Here is a 20867-nt window from a genome sequence, read left to right on the forward strand (position 1 = left end):
GGAAATGCAGTAAACAGGTTCTAGATGTGTTCCAAGTACTGTTACGGTTACAGATATAAACTTTAGCAAGCCGGAAAATGCCAAAAAGTAGGCGGCAAAGCAGTAAAACTTAGCAAAAAAATCAGAAGAAAATACTTAAAAATCACAAAAGTAGCTCCTTTTCTTTGTGTGTGTGTGTGTGTGTGTGTGTGTGTGTGTGTGTGTGTGTGCCATCTGAGTGTTGGCATTGCAGGTAGGGTACGGGAAACCTCCCGTTTAGCACTACCGCATATAGTGGTAAACAGGAGATTTCCCTTACCCCACTGCAGTTCGATCTCAGAGTGGAATATTAAAGTAGGAGGGTGTGGGGTGCAGGGGGCCAAAGCCCCCCTGCATAAAATAGATTTTGTGAGTTTATTTCTTTTTGTGTGGTTCACTTTGAACCTTCGATGTTCTGGTCTCGATGATCAGAACTTCGATGTTTTGAACATTCAACATTTTCAAGTGGAACCTCATTGACACGGGGTAGGGAACAAAACCCCCATGACAGAGAGAAGGGAGGTAGACCCACCACAGTGGTGGATGTTTTAAAACTGCATTTTCTCTAGACTATTACACGAACCTGTACCACATACTAATAAAGGGTAAAGAAACAAATGCTAACAGAAAAAACTGCATCAGCATAACTAATGTTAAACATGCAGCTACATCCTCGGGCAGTCCACTCTAGTTGGGGCTAAAGGACAGCCACCTTTTCAGGTACTACTTGCATGGATTCACTTGGTCTGAGAAAAGGCAGCAGAAAGACAAATATATGTTAAGTTTTAATGTCAGCCTGGCAGATTTTTCTAACAGGAAATGACCTCAATGGCACAGTACTTTGTATATAAATAATTACATACAGCCACACATGGATACAATCACATGCTGAAGACAGCAGGTAGGTGACCCAGTCAGTGGTCACACTTCCAGTACAGGGTGGTGACTTGGCTACTTCAGGGGAAGATTTGGGTAGTAGCAGCAGGCCTGAATTTGAGTCACAGCTGGACTACCTCCACAAGACATTAATTCAGGGAAAAAAAGGAGGAATGTGCACATTTTTATTGGATATTCATTGCGAAAGATTTCTTAGGGTACCACAAGATATGCGAGTACTGTCATAAGGCTGGTGAGGCAAAAGACGGCCTGTACTGACTAACGTTTTAAGAGGGTAAACAATGAATATTGTGAAGACTTAGTTCTCCAAGCACCATCACAGGTAAGAGTTATATCTTGGTAGTGGTGGTAAACTATAATATTAGGTACGCTGAAACAGTGGCTTTATCTTTTACTGAGGCAGAAAATATGGCAAATTCTTTGTTAAAAATTTTCAGCATGTTGGATTGATTCTCAGAAATACTGTCAGACAAGGGTGGGAGGTGGGTGATAAGCCATACCAGACTTGTTGACTTGTTTATAGAAGCACTGTGGGTTAAAAAAAGATAAAACTACCTCCTACCATCAGTTACAACCCAAATGTGATGCAGTTAGGTACCAAAACAACAAATCATTCTAAAAATAAGGGTTCCATTCATACTTCAGCATGGAATAATGATGATATAATGAAACATACCATCGTTAGCAAGTTTTTCAGAAGAATAGTTTCATTCCACAGTTGTGTACATTCACATCATCAGATTTTAAGGGTAACTTGCAGTATGAGTAGAACGGAGTTATCCACGGGAAGATGTATCAGCCTAAAATACGTTACCAACTCCTACAGTCCTGGCAACAAAGGAACAGTACTAGGCAAGCAATCACATGCACTATAAAATGCCCAGTCATGTACACCTTTAAGGAGATATGGTTATAAGTTCTTGCTGCCTTTAACAAACACTTAATACTGCCAACCTTCCAAATCGAGCAGGACCCGCACAAGACAACCATGGTGTAAATTTATGTCTACCTTTCTAATCACCAAAACTAACTTTAATGGCAGACAAAGACTGCTTGACCTGTGCTTGCAACTTATTCCATAGGCTGGGAATATGTTGAGTTTGGAACCTATCAGTTTGCACAATCACTGATTTTGCAAAGAAACAGGAAGTCAAATAGAATTGGGGCTATCATGGGTCAAAAAGCAAGACAAAGGTCACCATGAAGCAGCAATTGGGGCTACTCAGTATAACAAGAGTTGTGCTAATGTATCAGGATAGTTGAAGGATTAAAGGCCTTTAATCTTCTTGGTTAAAAATTGCTGGGGCCTTTTCAGTTCATCAGTATAGCAGGATTTTGGCACTATATTCGATGATGGCTCTGATAAAAGAAGAATACAGTGGTAGAATGACTTCTTTGGAGCTTGAATATATTTCCCTTGAAATTAACAGGGTCAGACAGAAGGATTTTCTGACTACAGTGAAAACACGACAGAGAGAGAGTTGCCCACATAAATACTCAGGCTTCTTACGACTATCTGTCTTAAGCAGACAGAGTACCACTTACAACACGAGATGAGAGCAGCTGTCTTGCCAAATACTACTATGTTGCAATTTCCTGCATTCAGTACACCAGGTATGTGCATATTAAAGCCCTTATTGGAGCAGTTTAGTATCAGTGGACAAGATTAAAATCTAACATATGAAATAAAACAAATACACTTGGACTAAATGATTTCAGAGTATAATACACTCCTAGACATAAATGTACTACTACTTTGCAGTGCATGCCTCTGAAATAAAGGTGCTGGCATCAATAAGTTTATCTAGTTATAAAATAACACTACGTCAATCAAATTACAGTACATAGCAACAAAATAAAAGGCTGTAACCACACCGGTCACATTACCAGTGGCATACACTGCACTCAAAATAGGTCCTGGATATGCAACACATTAAAAGGAGATGCATGTACAGTGCATCCTTCAGACTTCTCAACTGAAGTGAATTAACAAGAAGAAAGAAACAAAACTGAACGCCAAATACCACTGTGAGAACAAACAATGGCCCCAAGCATTGTTAAAATACGGCTTAACCACACCCAGCTATTGTTTACCATTACAGTAACTCTTGACCTGTGAGCCACCATTACGCTGCAACATGTCCAGACCGTAAATCTTTCTTACAGTTTTATATGAAAATACAGCTTAAGATTACAACACTTTTAAACAAAAATAAGTATGAATGAGGTTATAACAGATCCATATACTGCCTATTACTCAAGACTATGACTGAAAGAGTGCTTGCTTGGCAAAACAAAATAGAAAAAAAATCTACACAATTAGCCAAGCACATTGTCTATGGTAGAAGACTGTTACTGGGCCATCTAAAATGTATTTGTGTGTGTTGGCGGGGGGCTGAAGATAAAGGTCAGTACAAAAGGCCAATCACATGAAAACCAGTCTTCAACGGAACAATCCACTGTTGCAATAAAAATGGTAGACAGTGTTTTGAGCTACTTTACTAAATACAAATCGGTGGCGGTAAGCATTTACTTAATTCAGCTATGTGGACACCAAACATACTAAATTCTAGATAGATCATATACTAAACTATATTTTCCAAATATTAAGTTCAATAATTTAATCAAAATAAAAACAGTTTTTTTAAAGTGAAAAACAAACTTTCAATAAGATAAATGGATTCAAATGCAGCCGAGCTCTCCAGTTTAATAAAAATCCAATTTATTAAAGTTTATAAGCGCTTTCACAGACCGTGCTGCTTTGGCAGATCATCTGACAAAGCAGCACAGTCTGTGGAAGTGCTTATAAACTTTAATAAATTGGATTTTTATTACACTGGAGAGTTCGGCTGGATTTGAGTCCTTTTGCTTTGTTGGAACTATTTATTTTTGCTTGTTTATTTTTGGACTCAATCACTTGGGAAGGTTGGTGGCTGTCTTTTTAATATGAAAAACAAACTTGTCATGATCACAAAAAAAGATGATTCTTAAGAACAACTTACTAAAAAAGCTAAACTAATTTAAATCACACTCTGGGAGATACTTACATTGTTGCAACTTTTAGCCACTTCTTTTGCGGCTGCTGCCAGTGCAGCCTTGGTTCTTGCATCCATGCCCTCTGGGGCTATTACAACCATTTTGCGTTGCTTGGCAGGAAGCTGGGATAAAACTTCAGATTTCAAACGTCTGATCATGATAGACTCTTCAAGCAGGAGTTTCAGCTCAGAGAGGTTGGATGATCCTGAATAGTCCCATCCCCAAGGTAGCTGTAAATAAATTAGGAGGTAGAAAAAAGTGTCAAGAGTGAAACCGAAGGTGTTCCAGCAGCCGATCAGTGTACTGGACAATGACTAACATCCAAAGATGCTTTCTGACTTCACCCATTATAAAAAGGGCATGTTAAAACACAACGCAGCTATTAGCAAGGGTAAAATACTTTTAAAATAAACCAAATAAAGAAAGGAAAAGCCAGCCAAAAATGGGAGAATCACTTTACAGATATTCACAGAATGATGGTGAAGAATTCTTACATTGCTACAGCAAATTAAAGAAACATTTCTTATGAAATGCTATAAATATACCAGAGCACACAGATCCAACATTTAGCAGTCATGGAATAATGCAGCTTGAGGTGAGACATTTTAAATCAGCTATGCATCAGGATAAAGTCACTATTAAGCTTTCATCCTTTAAATGAAGTCTGTGGAAAATGGGCAGGGTCTCTTTGTATGATGCCATTGTCATTTCCTTGCTCTCACTCATATAACTGCTAAATTCATTCTGATTCATTCTGCTCATTTATAACTATAAACTCTGTTGTGAAAAAGCAGGAATCAGTAACACAGCAATGTTCTACAAATAAACAAAGTGACAAACTCCACTTCTTTGAATTGTGTACTGCAAATAATGTATTCAGTTTAGCAGTGCAAAAATATAGCACAAATGTGACCCAAAGAGGTGCCAAAATAGAAGATCATTCTTGGAATAAGGGTTTCATTCAGACCTCAGAATCGATTTTCATTATGTTGTATAAAAAAGGTAATGCATAAATTCAGTCATCCATAGACAGGATCATAAGGACAGGGGGCTTAAGTAAATTTAGGTTAATAGGTCCACAAGGAGTTACTAGACATGTGGTCAAGGAGACCACTGATAAGCCTATCCAATTTCCCAAATGTCTCAGCGCACTGTCTGGTTAAAAGTCTGTTCAAAGTCGCACAGTAGGCAAATGAAAGTTGAGCGAATCAAATCCTATACCACAGGATGCAGCTCATTAACAGCTCATAGCCTTAATCCTCTGGGTTAACCGCTAGAATTTCATTTATTTATTTTTTTAATTTCTGATTCTTCAGCTTGTTGACCTCATATGTCTAACCACCCTAACAAAGAATCATTTTAGTTATTCATTCCCACGTGCCTCTCCTTATGGGATGCATCAGAGCTATGAAGTAAGAAACTGTAGTCACATTATACCTACAGAAGGATGGGGAGGCTTTTCTGCTATTCCCTTGGCTCCCCACCTCTCCCTGACACAAGGCAGTGTTAATAAGGAATCAAGTTTGAGAGGATCTTCATGACTTTACTGTGGACTCCTGTAATTGACTCCCTCCTCCAATTATAACTTTCTGAAGAAAAGTACAATATCCAAAATCCAAATGCTCCCTCCCCCACCAGCATTTAGATTCTGATCAATAAATCCTTCTAACTGGCACTCCAGCAACTGGGATGCTAAGTGAATTTTGCTTGATAATGCATAAAGGAATAATCCTTGTGCAAGTTAGCTGATAACAGTCAAGGGAAAAAAACCTGCAAAAAAATAGTACAGAACATGGCCAAAACATCCCTCCACTAGAAAACCTCCTCAGCTGGTCTACCCACCATCTCCCCCAAGAAACTATCATTTTAAGTGATTTCAATATTGACTGGCAATCCTGTTCTGGCAACCATCCAACCCATCATGTAAACCTTCATGGCTTCACCCAACTAGTCCAGTCGCCAACCAGGATAAATAAAAACTCCAGCAAGCACACTACCCTGGATTGGATAGTAGTCAGTAAGAGCCCCCCAGGCATATATAACAGGCTGCTTATCAGATAGCCTCAGTGATCACTCTCCAACATTCCTATTGAAAAATACCTATACCAAGCTAAACCTGTCGTCTACCATCAGATACGTAAAAAAATAAACTTTAACCCACTCACATTCATCTCATCCATCAAAGAATGTAACTGGCATGCTCTAAAGTACCTCAGTCTAGATGACACAGTTGAATTTTTTAATACTACCTTCCTGAGCATCCTTAATTACCATGCCCCCATAAGACTTTCCAGAATCAAAGCACAACACACCCCATGGCTACAGAAAACCACTAAGTCAGAAATGAAAAACAGAGATAAATCCTGGGAGCACTGGCGCAAAACCAAGACCCCCTCAACTAGACATAAATTCCTAGAACTACGCAATAGAGTCAAAAAGCTAATAAAACATAACAAATTCCAATACTACCAGTCTGCCCTAGACTCCTCTGAACACAGCCCCAAACAATTCTGGTCCTCCATAAACTCCATCCTCCACCCAGGTAAAGTCAGTAACCCTCCTCCTAACATCCCTCACTCCTCAGAAAATATTGCTACCTCATTCAACACACACTTCACACAAACCATACTATCACTAGCTAAACAACACAACCCCCACTCTCCTCCAACCCACACCTACAACTACTAATCTCCCCACTGCCTTCTCTTTTTCTCCTGTACCTACCTCCAACATAAAAAAACTCTTAACTAAACTTAAACCCACCAAATTAGCAGCAGACAACCTCCCAAGTGAATACCTACAAATCGCAGCTGATGCTCTGGCCTACCCAGCATCCATCTCGATTAACCGAGCTCTGTCAGAAAGTTATGTTCCCACACTGTGGAAAGTATCATATAAAATTCCCCTCCACAAGGCGGACCCTCCACAAAACCAACCAATTACCACAACCTCCTTTCGAATACTCAGCATGGTTTCCGACCAAACCATAGCACCACCACTGCCTTACTCTCCTTTACTAACACTATCCTTCAGCATAAAAACAATGGCTATCTCTCCTCTGCTACTTTCCTAGACCTATCTAAAGCATTTGACATGGTCCCACACAAACAACTTATCTCTGTCCTCAATAACCTATCCTTCTCACGATCAGTCACCAACTGGTTTCAGAGTTACCTGTCTGACCGCCAACAATCCGTTGTATGGCAGAATGACATATCTCCCCAACTACCTGTCTCCATAGGGGTTCCCCAAGGATCCATCCTTGGACCCCCTACTCTTCTCTGTTTTCACAAATAATCTAGCCTCTGCCACTACACATGGCACACTCATACAATATGCAGATGACTCGACCATCATCTGTTCAGCCCAGTCCCTACCCAAACTGCAAAAAGTCACACAGGAAGCCTTTTCCTCTGTTGAAACTTGGTTATCCAATGCCCAATTAATACTCGACCCAAACAAAACTAAACTACTCATCTTCCAACCCACCAAACATACTCAAAACAACTCTCACTTTAACATCACAGCAAAAGACAACACCACTATATATCCAACTGAACACACCAAATTGCTAGGAGTGGAAATAGACAAACTAAAATTTGACATTCACATATCCATGACTTTAAAAAAAGTCCACAAAAAACTAGGAGCGTTATACAGAAATAAGCATCTTCTCACCAAAGCAGCAAAGATTTCAATAGCAAATTCCCACCTTATCTCCACCCTACTTTATGCCTCTACAATATATACCAACCTAAGGCAATGCGATCTAAACAAGCTAGAGACCTGCTACAACAAAATTGCCAAATTCGCCACAGGGGCATCCTACCGTAGTCACCACTGTCTCTCACTTGCTGAACTGGGCTGGCTTGAACTCCCTCACCTCCTTCAATGGTATCAACTCTCACTCGCCCACAAACTAGTAAACCATCCACTAAATGTCCCATCCCTCCAGAATCTACTCCAACCCTATCGCACCACCAGACCACTAAGATCCAGCAACAAAAATCACTTGAAGATCACTAAAGCCAATAACTCTGCTGGTGAAGCACTATTCTCTTGCACCATAGCTAAATTATGGAACTCCCTCCCACCCACAATTACCTCCGTACCATCATGCACCCACTTCAAAACTTTACTAAAAGCACACCTAAAAACATGCTGGCTATGCCCTTGTAACTCCCACTCTAATATCACCCACCCCATCCAACCACTACCTTTCTTTCCACTTCACTAACTACCTTGATTATAGCAAGCTCAGATGCTCATAAGCCTAGTACTTATACAGCAATAAAGATTCTAGTTGTCTACTGATGTGCTATGTTCGTCATCTGTAAACATGTTGTAAGTAATTGCTATGTAAATTGTTAATCGCTATGTAATCCAATGTAACTACTGTCTGTTTATTTTAACTGTGGAGCTTTTCTCCCTGGGCCTCCGCTGAAAATGGACCTGCGTCCAGTCAGACACTCCCAGTCAACAAATATAAATAAATAAATAATTGTTGTTGTTGTGTCTTTCGGCTTTTCCTAGTTAGGGGTCCCCACAGCAGAACTCCGGTCCGCTAATGATTGGCAGAAGATTTTTACGTGTCGAGTTGCTGGCCCTGATGCACAACCTTCAATGAAGGTGCACCCATTCACGCATGTCTCCACACAGAAGACGCTCTAGCTGAGAATCAAACAGGACAACGTCTTACTGTGAGGCGACAACGCTACCGCAGCACCACCACCGCAGTCAGTACAGAACATAATAGCAAGTGGAAATTATGTCTATATTGGAAAAGAAATAAAAGTTGTCAGCAATGTTAAATAGGGCCCAGTACTAAGACAGGTATTATTAAATATCTGTGTAAGTGACAATGTGTGATAATGCAAAAGGGGCAAGAAGGAAAGCTATGCCCGTACATGATGCAACAATGTGCAAAATGCCTAACATGCAAGTGTGTGGAGAATCTGAATAGTTTTCACAAAGATTAAGGAACAGTAACATGTTCTTGAATTTAGATCTAACAAAGGAAATGCAAAATAATACACAATGAAGGAAAAGTCAGAGGAAATTTAACAGTGGTAGTGCTACAAGTACTGCAATTAAAAGATATTAAGTAACTAATGTGAAAAGGCAATAAGGAAAGAGGGAATGGGTAGGTAATTGCAGGACGCAGAGAGAAACATCACCAACAGGAAACACGTTATTGCCCATTTGTAGCGATACTTTGAAAGCTTTCTCAGAGCAAGAAACTACTGGGGGAAAACAATGAAACTTTAACTGCCAGTAGCAAAGACACCGAACTTTGGGACTGTCTGGGGGAAGCTGCTGGAACAAAAGTACCAGCAGCAGGTAAGAGTAAGCATTAAACTATGATGTCTGCATCTTTATATACTCATAAAAATCTACTACGAGTTAAAGGGCACATAGCATTCACTAAGGTCAGAAATACTGCATACAGACAAGAAATATATATGCCTATGAATGGATTTAACCATTCTTCAATTTTCTGCAAAACATCTGCTTCTGAAACTCTTCAGTAGCAATAAGAATTTAAGGATAACTCAGCATACACAAGTTAAGGCTTAACTTCTCAATGTAGCACAAAGTACGGGTAAAGAAATGTAAAATCATTCTCAAAGAAAACATAAAGGTAAGTGAGAGGCAAAGACCATAATCAATTGGGCAGCCGTGTCAGAGAAAGACACTGTAGTCAGTTATATTATTTAATTATTTGTTAACCAGCTAAGATCCTCTACGTAAAATATTAGTGTTTTAAGGACAGCCTGGGAGCTCTAGCTTTGTTAAGATATTTGCTGACAGTCATATATTATTGCAAACAAATGTTAAGAGAATCAAATCATGTGTCTAAATTGCTACTGATTTTGCACCTTTGCATTAAGTGCACATCTTACTACAATGCATATCAGTCTTGTAGTCTATGTTCTAACTAAACCCTCATTTTTTTTTAATGAAATCTATGCAATACAAAGTAAATGAGAAGAAACTGCAGGCCAGCTCCTGCCATTTTACTGAAAGAAAGCTACTGTTGTACCCATTCCGGAGTCACAGGAAGGCTCATTGATAGAAGACTACAGACCTATCAGCTTGACACCTATTCTAAGTAAATCATTTGAATGCTTTGTACCCACTCCGGAGTCACATGAAGGCTCATTGATAGAAGACTACAGACCTATCAGCTTGACACCTATTCTAAGTAAATCATTTGAATGCTGCATTTGTACTAATTCTGGCCCAGCCCTTGACATTTTCCAACATGGCTTTACATCAGGCTATTCAAGTTTAACTAATGTGTTAAGTTTTTATTTAGATGGTATATGGCTTATGGATGGCTTTAATAATTTTTAAGTTTTCTGAAAAATATCTGTTTCTGAAACTCTACCTGCTCAGGGTCTTCCCATTAATATAGTGCACCCTGACTTTGCAAGCACATTTGATACAGTAAGCCAAAAAACTATTTTGGATGTAAATTGAACTTAAATTGAATCCTTATATTATTAGTTGGGTTGTTAATTGGCTAAGGGAGTAGGAATCTATGGTCAGAATTTTAGGGGAGTTCCAAAAGGATCTATGTTGGAACCAGGGTTGTTTGCTATATTTATGACATGCTTTCCAGAGCACGATAAAATCTGTTTGCGCAAGTAAGCAGATAATTCCATTGTGGATGGTATTATATATAATGTTCTGCATCAGAATATGTTGCAAAAATATTCTAATTTATTGGATTAAATGGTTAAATTTCATTGGAATGCAGTTTTATTCTAGAAAATTTAGTGTTACACATTTTGGAAATCATATGCCTCAAACAATCAAATACTACCCAAGGTAAATAATGTAAAGGATTTGGATGTAATTCTGGACTCCGGTTTTAAATTTAATGATCATTTATCAAGTGTCATAAGAAGGTTTGATAATACCTTAAGAAATATCAGATGTTACATTGGCAGTCATGAGGCCGACGTCCTGCTTCCATTATATAAATCAGCAGTGAGACCAGTAATGGAATACTGTTGGTCCCTTTTGTTCTTATAGCCTCTTCCAAGTCATAAGACTTGAGCAGGTACAAAAATCATTCACCAGAATGATCACCGAGGATAGGTAATCTTTCCTATAATGAGAAATTAAAAAGTTTGTTACTATTTCCTGTTTGATACAGACTGGTTTGTGGAGATCTTATATTAATATATAAAAGTTTAGAAATGATGAATAACTATCTGCCACTTAGGGAATCAGTTTTTGAAACAGTCATCTCAACACAGAAATTGTGGTTTCCCAGTAAATTTCCACAGTTCAAACTCATATTATGCACCATGTTTTCCCTTTAAAGTGGATTGTGTGTGGAATAAATTACCTTTGCAACATTAGAAATTTAGGGAGTACTGTAGGTTTTAAAAGAGCCACGGATACTTGATTTGGTTTGATTGTCTATGAACCAGGATTAACAAATGACTAACTCCAAAAATGCCCCTCATGGGGCTACATTCAGGACACTGAACATTTTCCAATGAAGACTGTACAGTGATGCCCAAACTGTACTAAGTGAAGGTGGTGAAGCTATTTTCAGAATCATAGTTAGCTAAGACAACATATTTGTTAGCTTCTTAGCAGTGGCCACATCATCAAAGATTTTGCCCTGAGCAAGAGGAAAGTTTTGTATACAGAACAAAGACAGAGAATATGACAATCACTTATCACTCTGTCACCACCTCTAAATATGTGTACTAACATTAGACTATGACAAATTGTCAATTTTTTGCGTCTCTTTCCTCCTTTTCACTACACTTTCACTATGATATGAACACTCACCATCAGTCTGTCTCTATGCTTCGACAAGAAACCAAAGCTAAAAAGTAATAATACAGACGGTTGTATCTATTTTGTTGTCTGTCAACCAGTGGCTTAGGTGCATGTTAGAGGCAAGGCATACTGGTAAAAGGCATCATGTTTGTTTCTTCTAACAATAATTTTTATTAAACTCCCTCGTTCCCAAAGATAAAACCAGAAGCATCATATAAAACAAAGCATTTAGATTGTTCAACTGTAAACATTTAACAAACAAGAAGAAAACAAACCTATATAATTACATCTTGATAGTGTTTTGGGTTTGATTAAAGGACCATTATGGGCAGAAGCTGAAAAAAAAACAGATTTTTTTTATCTTGTCATGACGTTCTACACAATCCAAACCTATCTGTAATACAAGTAGCTTCCACACATCTCTTCTAGTTACAATGAGAAGCAGTGCTTTGTGGGACTGCAATGCTATCCAAGAAGTGTTATCTGTTCTGCAACAGGGAGTACTTTTATAGTAAGGTTTGGCCACAGCCTTCCTCTGAGATGGTCAAGACATCATCTGTTGCTCAAGTCCCTCCCAAAACAGCTCCAATGTCTGGGCCACTAGTCTAACCTAGGTCAGCTAGAGCTCAGTCAGTAATTTATCCCACTGTACCATGGAACTGGCTTTTGTACTACCTGTTACAAGAGCACATGTAGTGGAGCTATGCAGAATGCCTTGAAATAAGAGGTACTTTTGTATTTATTAACATATATGTAGAAGACACAACACAACCCTTAAGTCTCCTGTCTTTGCACTGAACGGTAATGGCTTAAAATACCTGAAATAATTAATAATAATGAAAAGCAACAAACAAATAAATGAAATGTTGCATTTGTTTACTGGAATGGTCTGAATAGGTTAGCAAATTAATCTCTTTTCAGTGGAGCCGTAGGGAGAAAAGCGCCATACAACGATATGAAAACAGAAAAAGTGCACAAAAGAAAAAATTACAATACAGTAAACTCTGTTATCTGGAACTCAAGCAACCAGAACTCTCAAGCAACCAGAAAAAAAATCGAAGATATATAGTACAGTATGAACAATTCAGTTTTTCATGTGCTGCACTTTGTTTTCCCCCTGCAGAAACATACCTTACGTTTGTAGAGTTTTAGAGTTTTAAAAAGGAAGATACAAATAAATTCTCTGTCTCCCCAACCTGAGAATAAGTCATACCAAACAAGTCAAATTGCTAAAATGTCAACGCTTTCACCAGTCAGTTTGCATTAAATATCAGATTGCACATTCTCTCTCCAGTCTCTCTCACACACACACACACACACACACACACACACACACACACACACACACACACACACACACACACACACACACACACACACACACACACACACACACACACACACCAGCTTTCATACATGCATTCACTCACTCTTTCTGTCTCCAATCTCTCACACACACTCTCTCAGCTTTCATACATCTCTCGACTCTCTCGCACACTTCCGCTTTTGCTTTCATACATGCATTCATTCACTCTCTCTCTCTCTCTGATCTCTCATACACACTCTCTTCAGCTTTCATACATCTTTTCTATCTCTCACACATAGTTGCTTCTGCTTTGATACATGCATTTACTCTCTCTCCTCCTCTCTATTCAATTCCAATCCACTCAGTGTGCCACTGAAAACCATTCTGGATGACACGCTTTCTACTGGAAATATAAGTTTCAAATATTATTCCAGCCAGGATTTTAATTACTGTATTTCAATATTAAAATCAAATCAGTACAGTGTTTATATTATGATATAGTACAGGGTATAGTATTTCTCAGGTCTATTTTTAATATCAACTCTCAAGCAACCAGAAAGGACACTTATCTGGCATCTATCAAGCCCCATGGGTGCCAGTTAACTGAGAGTTTACTGTACTTTTCCTAGTAAGACAGCATAATAATACAAACTTAGTTTATGAGCAAACATTAGCAGAAATTAATCTTACAAATTTACAATAAATTGTGTTGACAATTCGTCACAATTACAAATACAAAGGAGATTCAACTTTAAAATCAATCACATTTATATTCAGTTACATAGCAGTAGAACAGCACAATAGGAATAGTATTTGCAATGCAGTAGAGAGCATAAACAGTGTTAGTAGTAGAGAGGAGTTCTTGGGTAATTATCCAGAGTGGAGTTTAGAGCAGGTAAGAAGAGAACAGTCTAGATCTAGGTCTAGAGCAGTCCAAGTAAGTGGATTTGGGAAAGAGAAACAATGAAAAGAGAGAGGGAACTATTAGGGAAAGAACAGAGCTGAAGAGGATGGAAAAGCAGAAGCAGAATAAAGTAGACAGGAAGCATTTTGAGAGTGGAAGATGAGTAACAGCTGAAAAAAAAAGGAAAAGGCAGAATAGAACAGGGGACATCTTGTAAAAGCTGTCTAGACAGGTGATGACAGTGTAGGGTTAGCCTGGTGTGGAACAAGGGATAAATGTTGCAGTGTTTTAAATTTGAAAGGCTTGTTAATGTCACTTTGCCTGAGGAGTAGAGGCAGGGAGTTCCAATGTCTGGATTCCTAGGTGGAATACATAGTACCAGTGAAGTTATTAGATGGGGATTATGTGGAGAAGTAATTTGGTAGTGTAGCTGTCTACCTGGTGAATAACACTGAAGAATGTTGCTTAGACACATGTGTTGGACAGATATGGAAAATAATTAGATAACTAAAAGGTAATGACAGCGGTACCATACAAAGTAACAGCATCGTATCTCTATAACTTCCATGCCTATGGAGTAAACTCCCCTCTCAATCAAACTCAGCCCATCAATTCATACCTTAAAGAACAACTGAACGAGTTTATGACTTTTTGTCATATCTTCAAGACGGCTAAAATGTCAGACATGTAACTCAGTCCACATTTCCAAATTTTCCACTTTGGATGACGTACAGCCCAATGTTAAAAGGCATTACCCTTAGACCTCTTATCAACCTACATGGGTTAAACACTGAGGATATACTTTAAAAGCTTTTCTGCAGTCATTTGTACCTAGAAAGACAGAGCTAGGAATGGACTGAGCTCAATATTTCTGCTGTCCAACTGGGACAAAGACAATACAGTAAGTGACACTCAATAATACACAGATACTTACTCAAATGACAAGAAAAAAATAAGTGCTGCACTGAAGGTCAAGGATATGTAACATACATACAAAGACGTCACAGAGTAATAAATTTTCCACTAGGGTAATGGGTCTAGAAATCTCACATATTTTTACCCATCTAGAAATCTAAAGCAGTTCTATACAAGTCCCCACTAGCAGCACATAATTACTGGTTCTGACCATGACTGGAAATTTTAAACCTTCCTTCTTGTATGTTGAGAAGGATACACATCTAACATCACAGCAGGTATGAATACAGCTGTATTTGTGTAACAGGCATGGGCAAGAAGGGAGCTAAACATCTAGTCAAAACTGTTTTGCTCCAGATTATACTGTTTATCAGAGGAGCCAATAGGGACAAAAGACTAAGAGTCCGACAGCCAGTACTTCCATTTCTGGGAAGGGGATCGACTGTTGCAAGACTGACTCTAGAAAGAGACAGATGGCAACTGGCATGACACTCTAAAAACTATACAGCAGATTGTGACAGACATTGGATGAAGTTATATCTATAACACTATGGTAATGCTGTATGAGGCATAGGATCCAGCTAAAACTCCTTGTGTGGGCTGTGGAAGAATGCTACAAACACATACACACACCTGTGCCACCTCTGTGTCAGCTAACTAGTTACTTAATAACGGACTGCAGCAAAGGATTACTCTGCAGAGGATGCAGTGGGAGCTTTTAACTAATGAGGCTGGTTGATATCAACCTGTACCATGTGAGGTGACAAAGTGAGAGAAAACAAAGTGTTGTCAGGTTGTCAAAGGATAGGAGTTGAACGGAAGCGGGACAGTATTTGACCCCAGACAGTTTGACCCCAATGCACTTGGATACACTTTCATATTAAATTCACATTTATATTCTTCGAGAATATTTATTGGACAGTTTGACCCCGGATTATTTAATCTCAATTAAATTTAATAAAACCATTTTACTAATTAATATTTTAATTAAAAAATTTACATGGAATTTTAATGTATTATGCAACATTTTAATATGTAAATGTTAATTTATTTAACATTTTAATTTAATATATAATTAATTAAGAATAGTTTTCAACATGTTAATAAAATCAATCAGGAATTTTACATAGGAAGTTAACATATTTAACATTTTAACCATTACAGTCATAATCCCTCCCTCTAATACCTCCGCGCCACAAGCTCCAGAGTTCTCAACCTCATTACCACAATCAACAGAACATGCTGGAGGGACAGACTCCTCACCCAGAGACTGCCCATGCTCTGGAACAGACTTCCCATACATGTTAAACAGAGCACCTCACTGTCCCTCTTCAAGAGAAATCTTGGTGAGTGGATAGGAAATTCACCCTGGGGATCACTCCAGTGGCTCTACTCTACTTGACAGAGGAACTGGGAACTAATGTCAGGTGGCGCAATGCCAAGGTAATCCTATGGGCTAGGCTTGTAAAGGCTCCAGGGCCATTAGCCAAGTACACACCTATGAACCTATAAGAAATTAATATTATTATCCGCAGTGGTGGTGCTGCGGTAGCGTTATCGCCTCACAGTAAGACACTGTCCGGTTCGATTCTCAGCTAGAGCGTCTTCTGCGTGGAGACATGCATGAATGGGTGTACCTTTGTTGAAGGTTGTGCATCAGGGCTGGTAATTCGGCATGTAAAAATCAACTACCAATCATTAGCGGACCGGAGTTCCGCTGTGGCGACCCCTAAACGGGAAAAGCAGAAAGACACAACAGCAACAACATTAATAATATTATTATTTTATGTAGATCAAATGCAAGTATTTTAAACAGTTATATATATTAAAGTCAGCCCATTAAGAAATTGTGAATTAATAGTATTTTGCTCTGTCTAAAGATGGGTTATTTTCTGTGCAATTGTGTACGATTGTCATATGTTTTCTTTATTCTTGCTGAGTGTAATAAATTATTAAAAATGTTGTTACAGATCTAGATATGAAATGCGTTAATGCAGGGGTAAAAACATCCTGTACCTGAGTTGAACTGTCCTCAAACAGAAATAAGAAGCAGGTAAAGCATTATGCTCCAACAATGGCATTAAAATAAACTGACTTTACAACTATGTGCATTCACACCTTATTTATACCTTAGCAATACTTAAAACCAGTGACAGTACTACGTACCCACATAGAGAAATATAAGACTGATGAACAGTAAATAAATAATGCCTATATAGTATCACCTCATGTCTAAATTTAATCCATTGTTAAGAAAACAGGAGGGTCACTGTGACTGACTATACACAAAACTAGAATCATAATACAAGTAAAATTACAAGGACACTGCCACTGTTTTCAAAAAAGTATGAAATAACTCGATAACTTAGATCAGTTGCAATCCTTTATTTCTGCCTTTTTGAAAGAAACTGGGTACAGTATGCACTGCATATTGAGCACAAATACTGAGCTTACCTGTTTGGCATCACAATAGCGCAATCCAAATTCATGGAAACGTGGGAAAAAGGTGGGTTTGACAGCAGTAATCTGAGAATACAGCTCTGCAGGCCGTGACATGGCTGGGGTTCCAGACAATAAAATTACTCGTTTGGCAACCTGGAAATAAGTAAGAATTTTAACAGCTTAATAGTATCACACCTTCAGCAGATATGTACTGTCAAATCACATACATATTAACAGTTCCAATATCAATGGAATAATACTGTGAGATCATGTAAAAGTACTCAGAATTTAGCAAAAGAAAAAACTTTTTCTAAGGACATTATTCTGAAATAAGTTTTCAAAATATTTTTGTTGCCCACATCTTCATGCAAGTCTAATGGGTCTTTAGGATTTTTGTCAAGACATAATGATTACTTTTACATTCCTTGATAGAGTAATAGGGTTAATTAGGAGAATTTACGAAGACTCAGAGGCAAGAATTAAAGTGGGAAAGTTCTCTCTGACAAACTGTGTTTGAACAGAGGAACAAGGCAGGACTGTCCTCTTTACCTCCTGCTATTTGCCTCATATGTAGAGCAAAGAAAATAAGGGAATCAACAAATTCAAGAACATAACTGGTATGGTAATTAAAACAAGCTAACTTTATTTACAAGAAGATATTATTAAGTACTTGACAAACCAGACAAAATTATCTTGGTGGTATGGAATAGCTTGAGGCAATTTCAGGTCTTTTCAAGATATTAAACAAATGAAGATAAAACAAAAGCTATATGAGTAAACTGAACCCACACATGAACTGGTTCATCAATACCCATGTATATGGGGACATAAGAGGAAGCATTTAGGTATATGGATTAAAAAGGGCTGTATTATGGCAGCTAAGGATATACAGGAAGGAACTAAACAAAACATAATAAGAAATTATGTACTCACCATAAAATTCCATGTGAGTTGTTCCATCTCGCCTTCATTCTTTAATGATGGGTTCGGAGCCGATCCATTGGCTCTGACACGGCCGTTTGCAAAGCTCAAGGTTTACTAGTAGCTCGAGACCAAGCCCCTTATCCCATGATGCACTGCTGGAATTACCTCAGATCTTGTTTGCTGCGTGTACTATATCCACGTAAGAGAACTACCCTCCCATAGAGAGGAAGAAGGATTGAGTAACCAGAATGAGACCAGCCTCTATGTCAACTATCAGCCAGGTGGGGGATGGAGGGAGGGACGTTATAATGAAGGCGAGATGGAACAACTCACATGGAACGCTAAGGTGAGTACATAACTTCTTAATGTGAAGTTGTTCAATCTCGCCGTTCATTCTTTACTGATGGGTAGTGTCCCTAGCACCCTCAATCTTGGGTGGCCAATGGGAGTACATTAATCAGGACCATAAACCCAAAGGAAGCCCTGTCCCTGGAGGCCTTATCAACTTTGTAATGAGTGACAAAAGTATGAGGTTTAGACCAAGTGGCTGGAGCACAAAACTGCCCTGATAGAATGAGCTTTAATCTTGTGTAGTAAAGGCATATTAGCAACTGAATAAACAAAGGTAATACAATCAGATAGCCATTTCAAAAGTGTTGTTTTAGCCACTGGTCTACCTTTTCTGGCTTCAGAGAATGATACAAAGAGCTGGACTGATTTTCTGACATCTTTTGCTCTATCCAAATAATATCTGAGCTGCTTGTGAACGTCAAGTTTGTGCAGCATATATTCAAGGTTATTGGAATGGTTAGGGAAGAAGACTGGCAACTCAATGACTTGGTTGATATTAGATTTCAAACAAACTTTGGGCAAAAAGGAGGGGTTTGTCCTAAGAGATACTCTATCAGCATGAAAAATCAAATAAGGAGGGCTGATAGATAAGGCTTGAAGTTCTGACACTCTGCGAGCAGAAGTAATAGCTACCAGAAATATGGTTTTCCATAAGTACTAACCTATGAACCTATAAGAATTTGAGGTCACAAGATGATGCTGGTTCAAAAGGGGGGGATTATATGAGATAGCATAAAATTTTGATTCCAAGGAGTATAAGGAGTCTTCACTGGAGGCCTCATGTGAAAGGTTCCTTTGAGAAAGGCCTTAGACAACTTGTGGGACAATATGTTTAGCCCGTCCACTCAGAGATGAAAGTTAGACATAGCAGCCAAATGGACCCGAACTGTAGCAGCTGCAGCTCTTTTATTAAAGATCACAGTCAAGAATTCTAAAATGGACGTCAAGGGGGCTTGATAAGGATCAATGTTCTGCTTAGAGGCCAATATGGAAAATCTCTTCCACTTACATAGATATAATCTTCTGGTGGACGGCTTATGAGAAGACAAGAGGATCTGCCTTGTCTCATTAGAAAGGTCATGGAGCCTGGCTATGAGGGGAACTGGAGCAGCCAAGCTGTTAGCTTCAGTGACTGCAATGAAGGATGGAGGTCCCCCGACGGATGCGTCAGAAGGCCCGGAACTGGGTCCAGGATCCATGGATCCTCCAATAGATGATGATGAAGAAATGGGAACCAAATCTGCCGAAGCCAATGAGGGGCTATAAGAATGACAGTTCTTCCCAGCGACACTGCTTTCTGTAGAAGTCTGGGTATTAGAGGGACTGGAGGGAATGCATAGAGGAGACCCGGGGGCCAATCGTGTAGGAATGCATCTCTTGGGGGTTCTCCCGGAGGGGGAAATCAGGGCAAAGTAGCTTCTGCATTTCATGTTGATGTGATTGGCAAAAAGATCGCAGCAAGGCTGGCCTCATTTGCGGAAAATCCTGTCTGCAATCTCTTGTTTGAGGGACCAATTGTGCGGCAACAAAATTGCCCTGCTCGGTTTGTCTGCTAGAAGGTTGGATCTCCCCGAGATGTGCATTGCCAACAGAAAGCGCTGGGAGGAGACAGCCCACTGCCAAACTCTCTCGGCAAAGGGGGTAAGACTTGGTCCCGCCTTGTTTGTTCAAGTACGAGACTACTGACATATTGTCTGTCTGACTTGCAATCGACCCTAGAGGAACAAAGTCTTGGAAGTACTGCAACGCCAGAAGTACAGCTCTCATCTCCAGAAAATTGATATGCAGATGTGACTCTTGATCCGTCCATGTGCCTTGGGCAGTCTTTCCCTGAAAATGCCCCCCCCGCTCTATCAGGGAAGCGTCCGTGGTCACAATGACTACTGGAGGGGGTTGTACAAAGGGGTGCCCTATGGTTACATGAAGAGACATCAACCATCATTGGAGATCTCTCTTTCAAGAGTTTGTAATTAAAATCATATGACTCATTGGAAGTTCCTGATAGGACCATTGAGTGAACAGCAGCCACTGAAGAATCCGCATATGCATCCATGTTAATGGTACGGCCAAGATCATTGCAGCCATCAAACGTAATACTTTTAAGACTTCTGTGGCTGGTGCTCTGTCCTTCGACACTAATGAACTGACATGCTGGTGAAGAAGAAAGACCCTCTCGCTTGGTAGTCATAGAGTGGTGGTTGAAGTGTCTAATTCTTAAAAGACGATATGCTGCGATGGTGACAAGGCAGATTTTTCTGAGTTGACTGT

At 39.2% G+C, this 20867-nt stretch overlaps 1 protein-coding gene across 1 annotated transcript in view; it reads right to left on the bottom strand.

The window, feature by feature from the left end:
- SMARCAL1 (SWI/SNF related, matrix associated, actin dependent regulator of chromatin, subfamily a like 1) overlaps positions 1-20867 on the bottom strand; it is a 911772-nt gene that overhangs the window by 390026 nt on the left and 500879 nt on the right. The window contains exons 10-11 of the mRNA XM_044078228.1: positions 17337-17477; positions 3963-4181 (exon numbers count right to left, since the gene is read on the bottom strand). Of these exons, the coding sequence (XP_043934163.1) occupies positions 3963-4181; positions 17337-17477 (360 nt within the window). The remainder of the gene's footprint in view (positions 1-3962; positions 4182-17336; positions 17478-20867) is intronic.

This window comes from Protopterus annectens, chromosome 7.part0 (genome assembly GCF_019279795.1).
Source record: "Protopterus annectens isolate FY-2018-M chromosome 7.part0, PAN1.0, whole genome shotgun sequence".
NCBI lineage: Eukaryota > Metazoa > Chordata > Ceratodontiformes > Protopteridae > Protopterus > Protopterus annectens.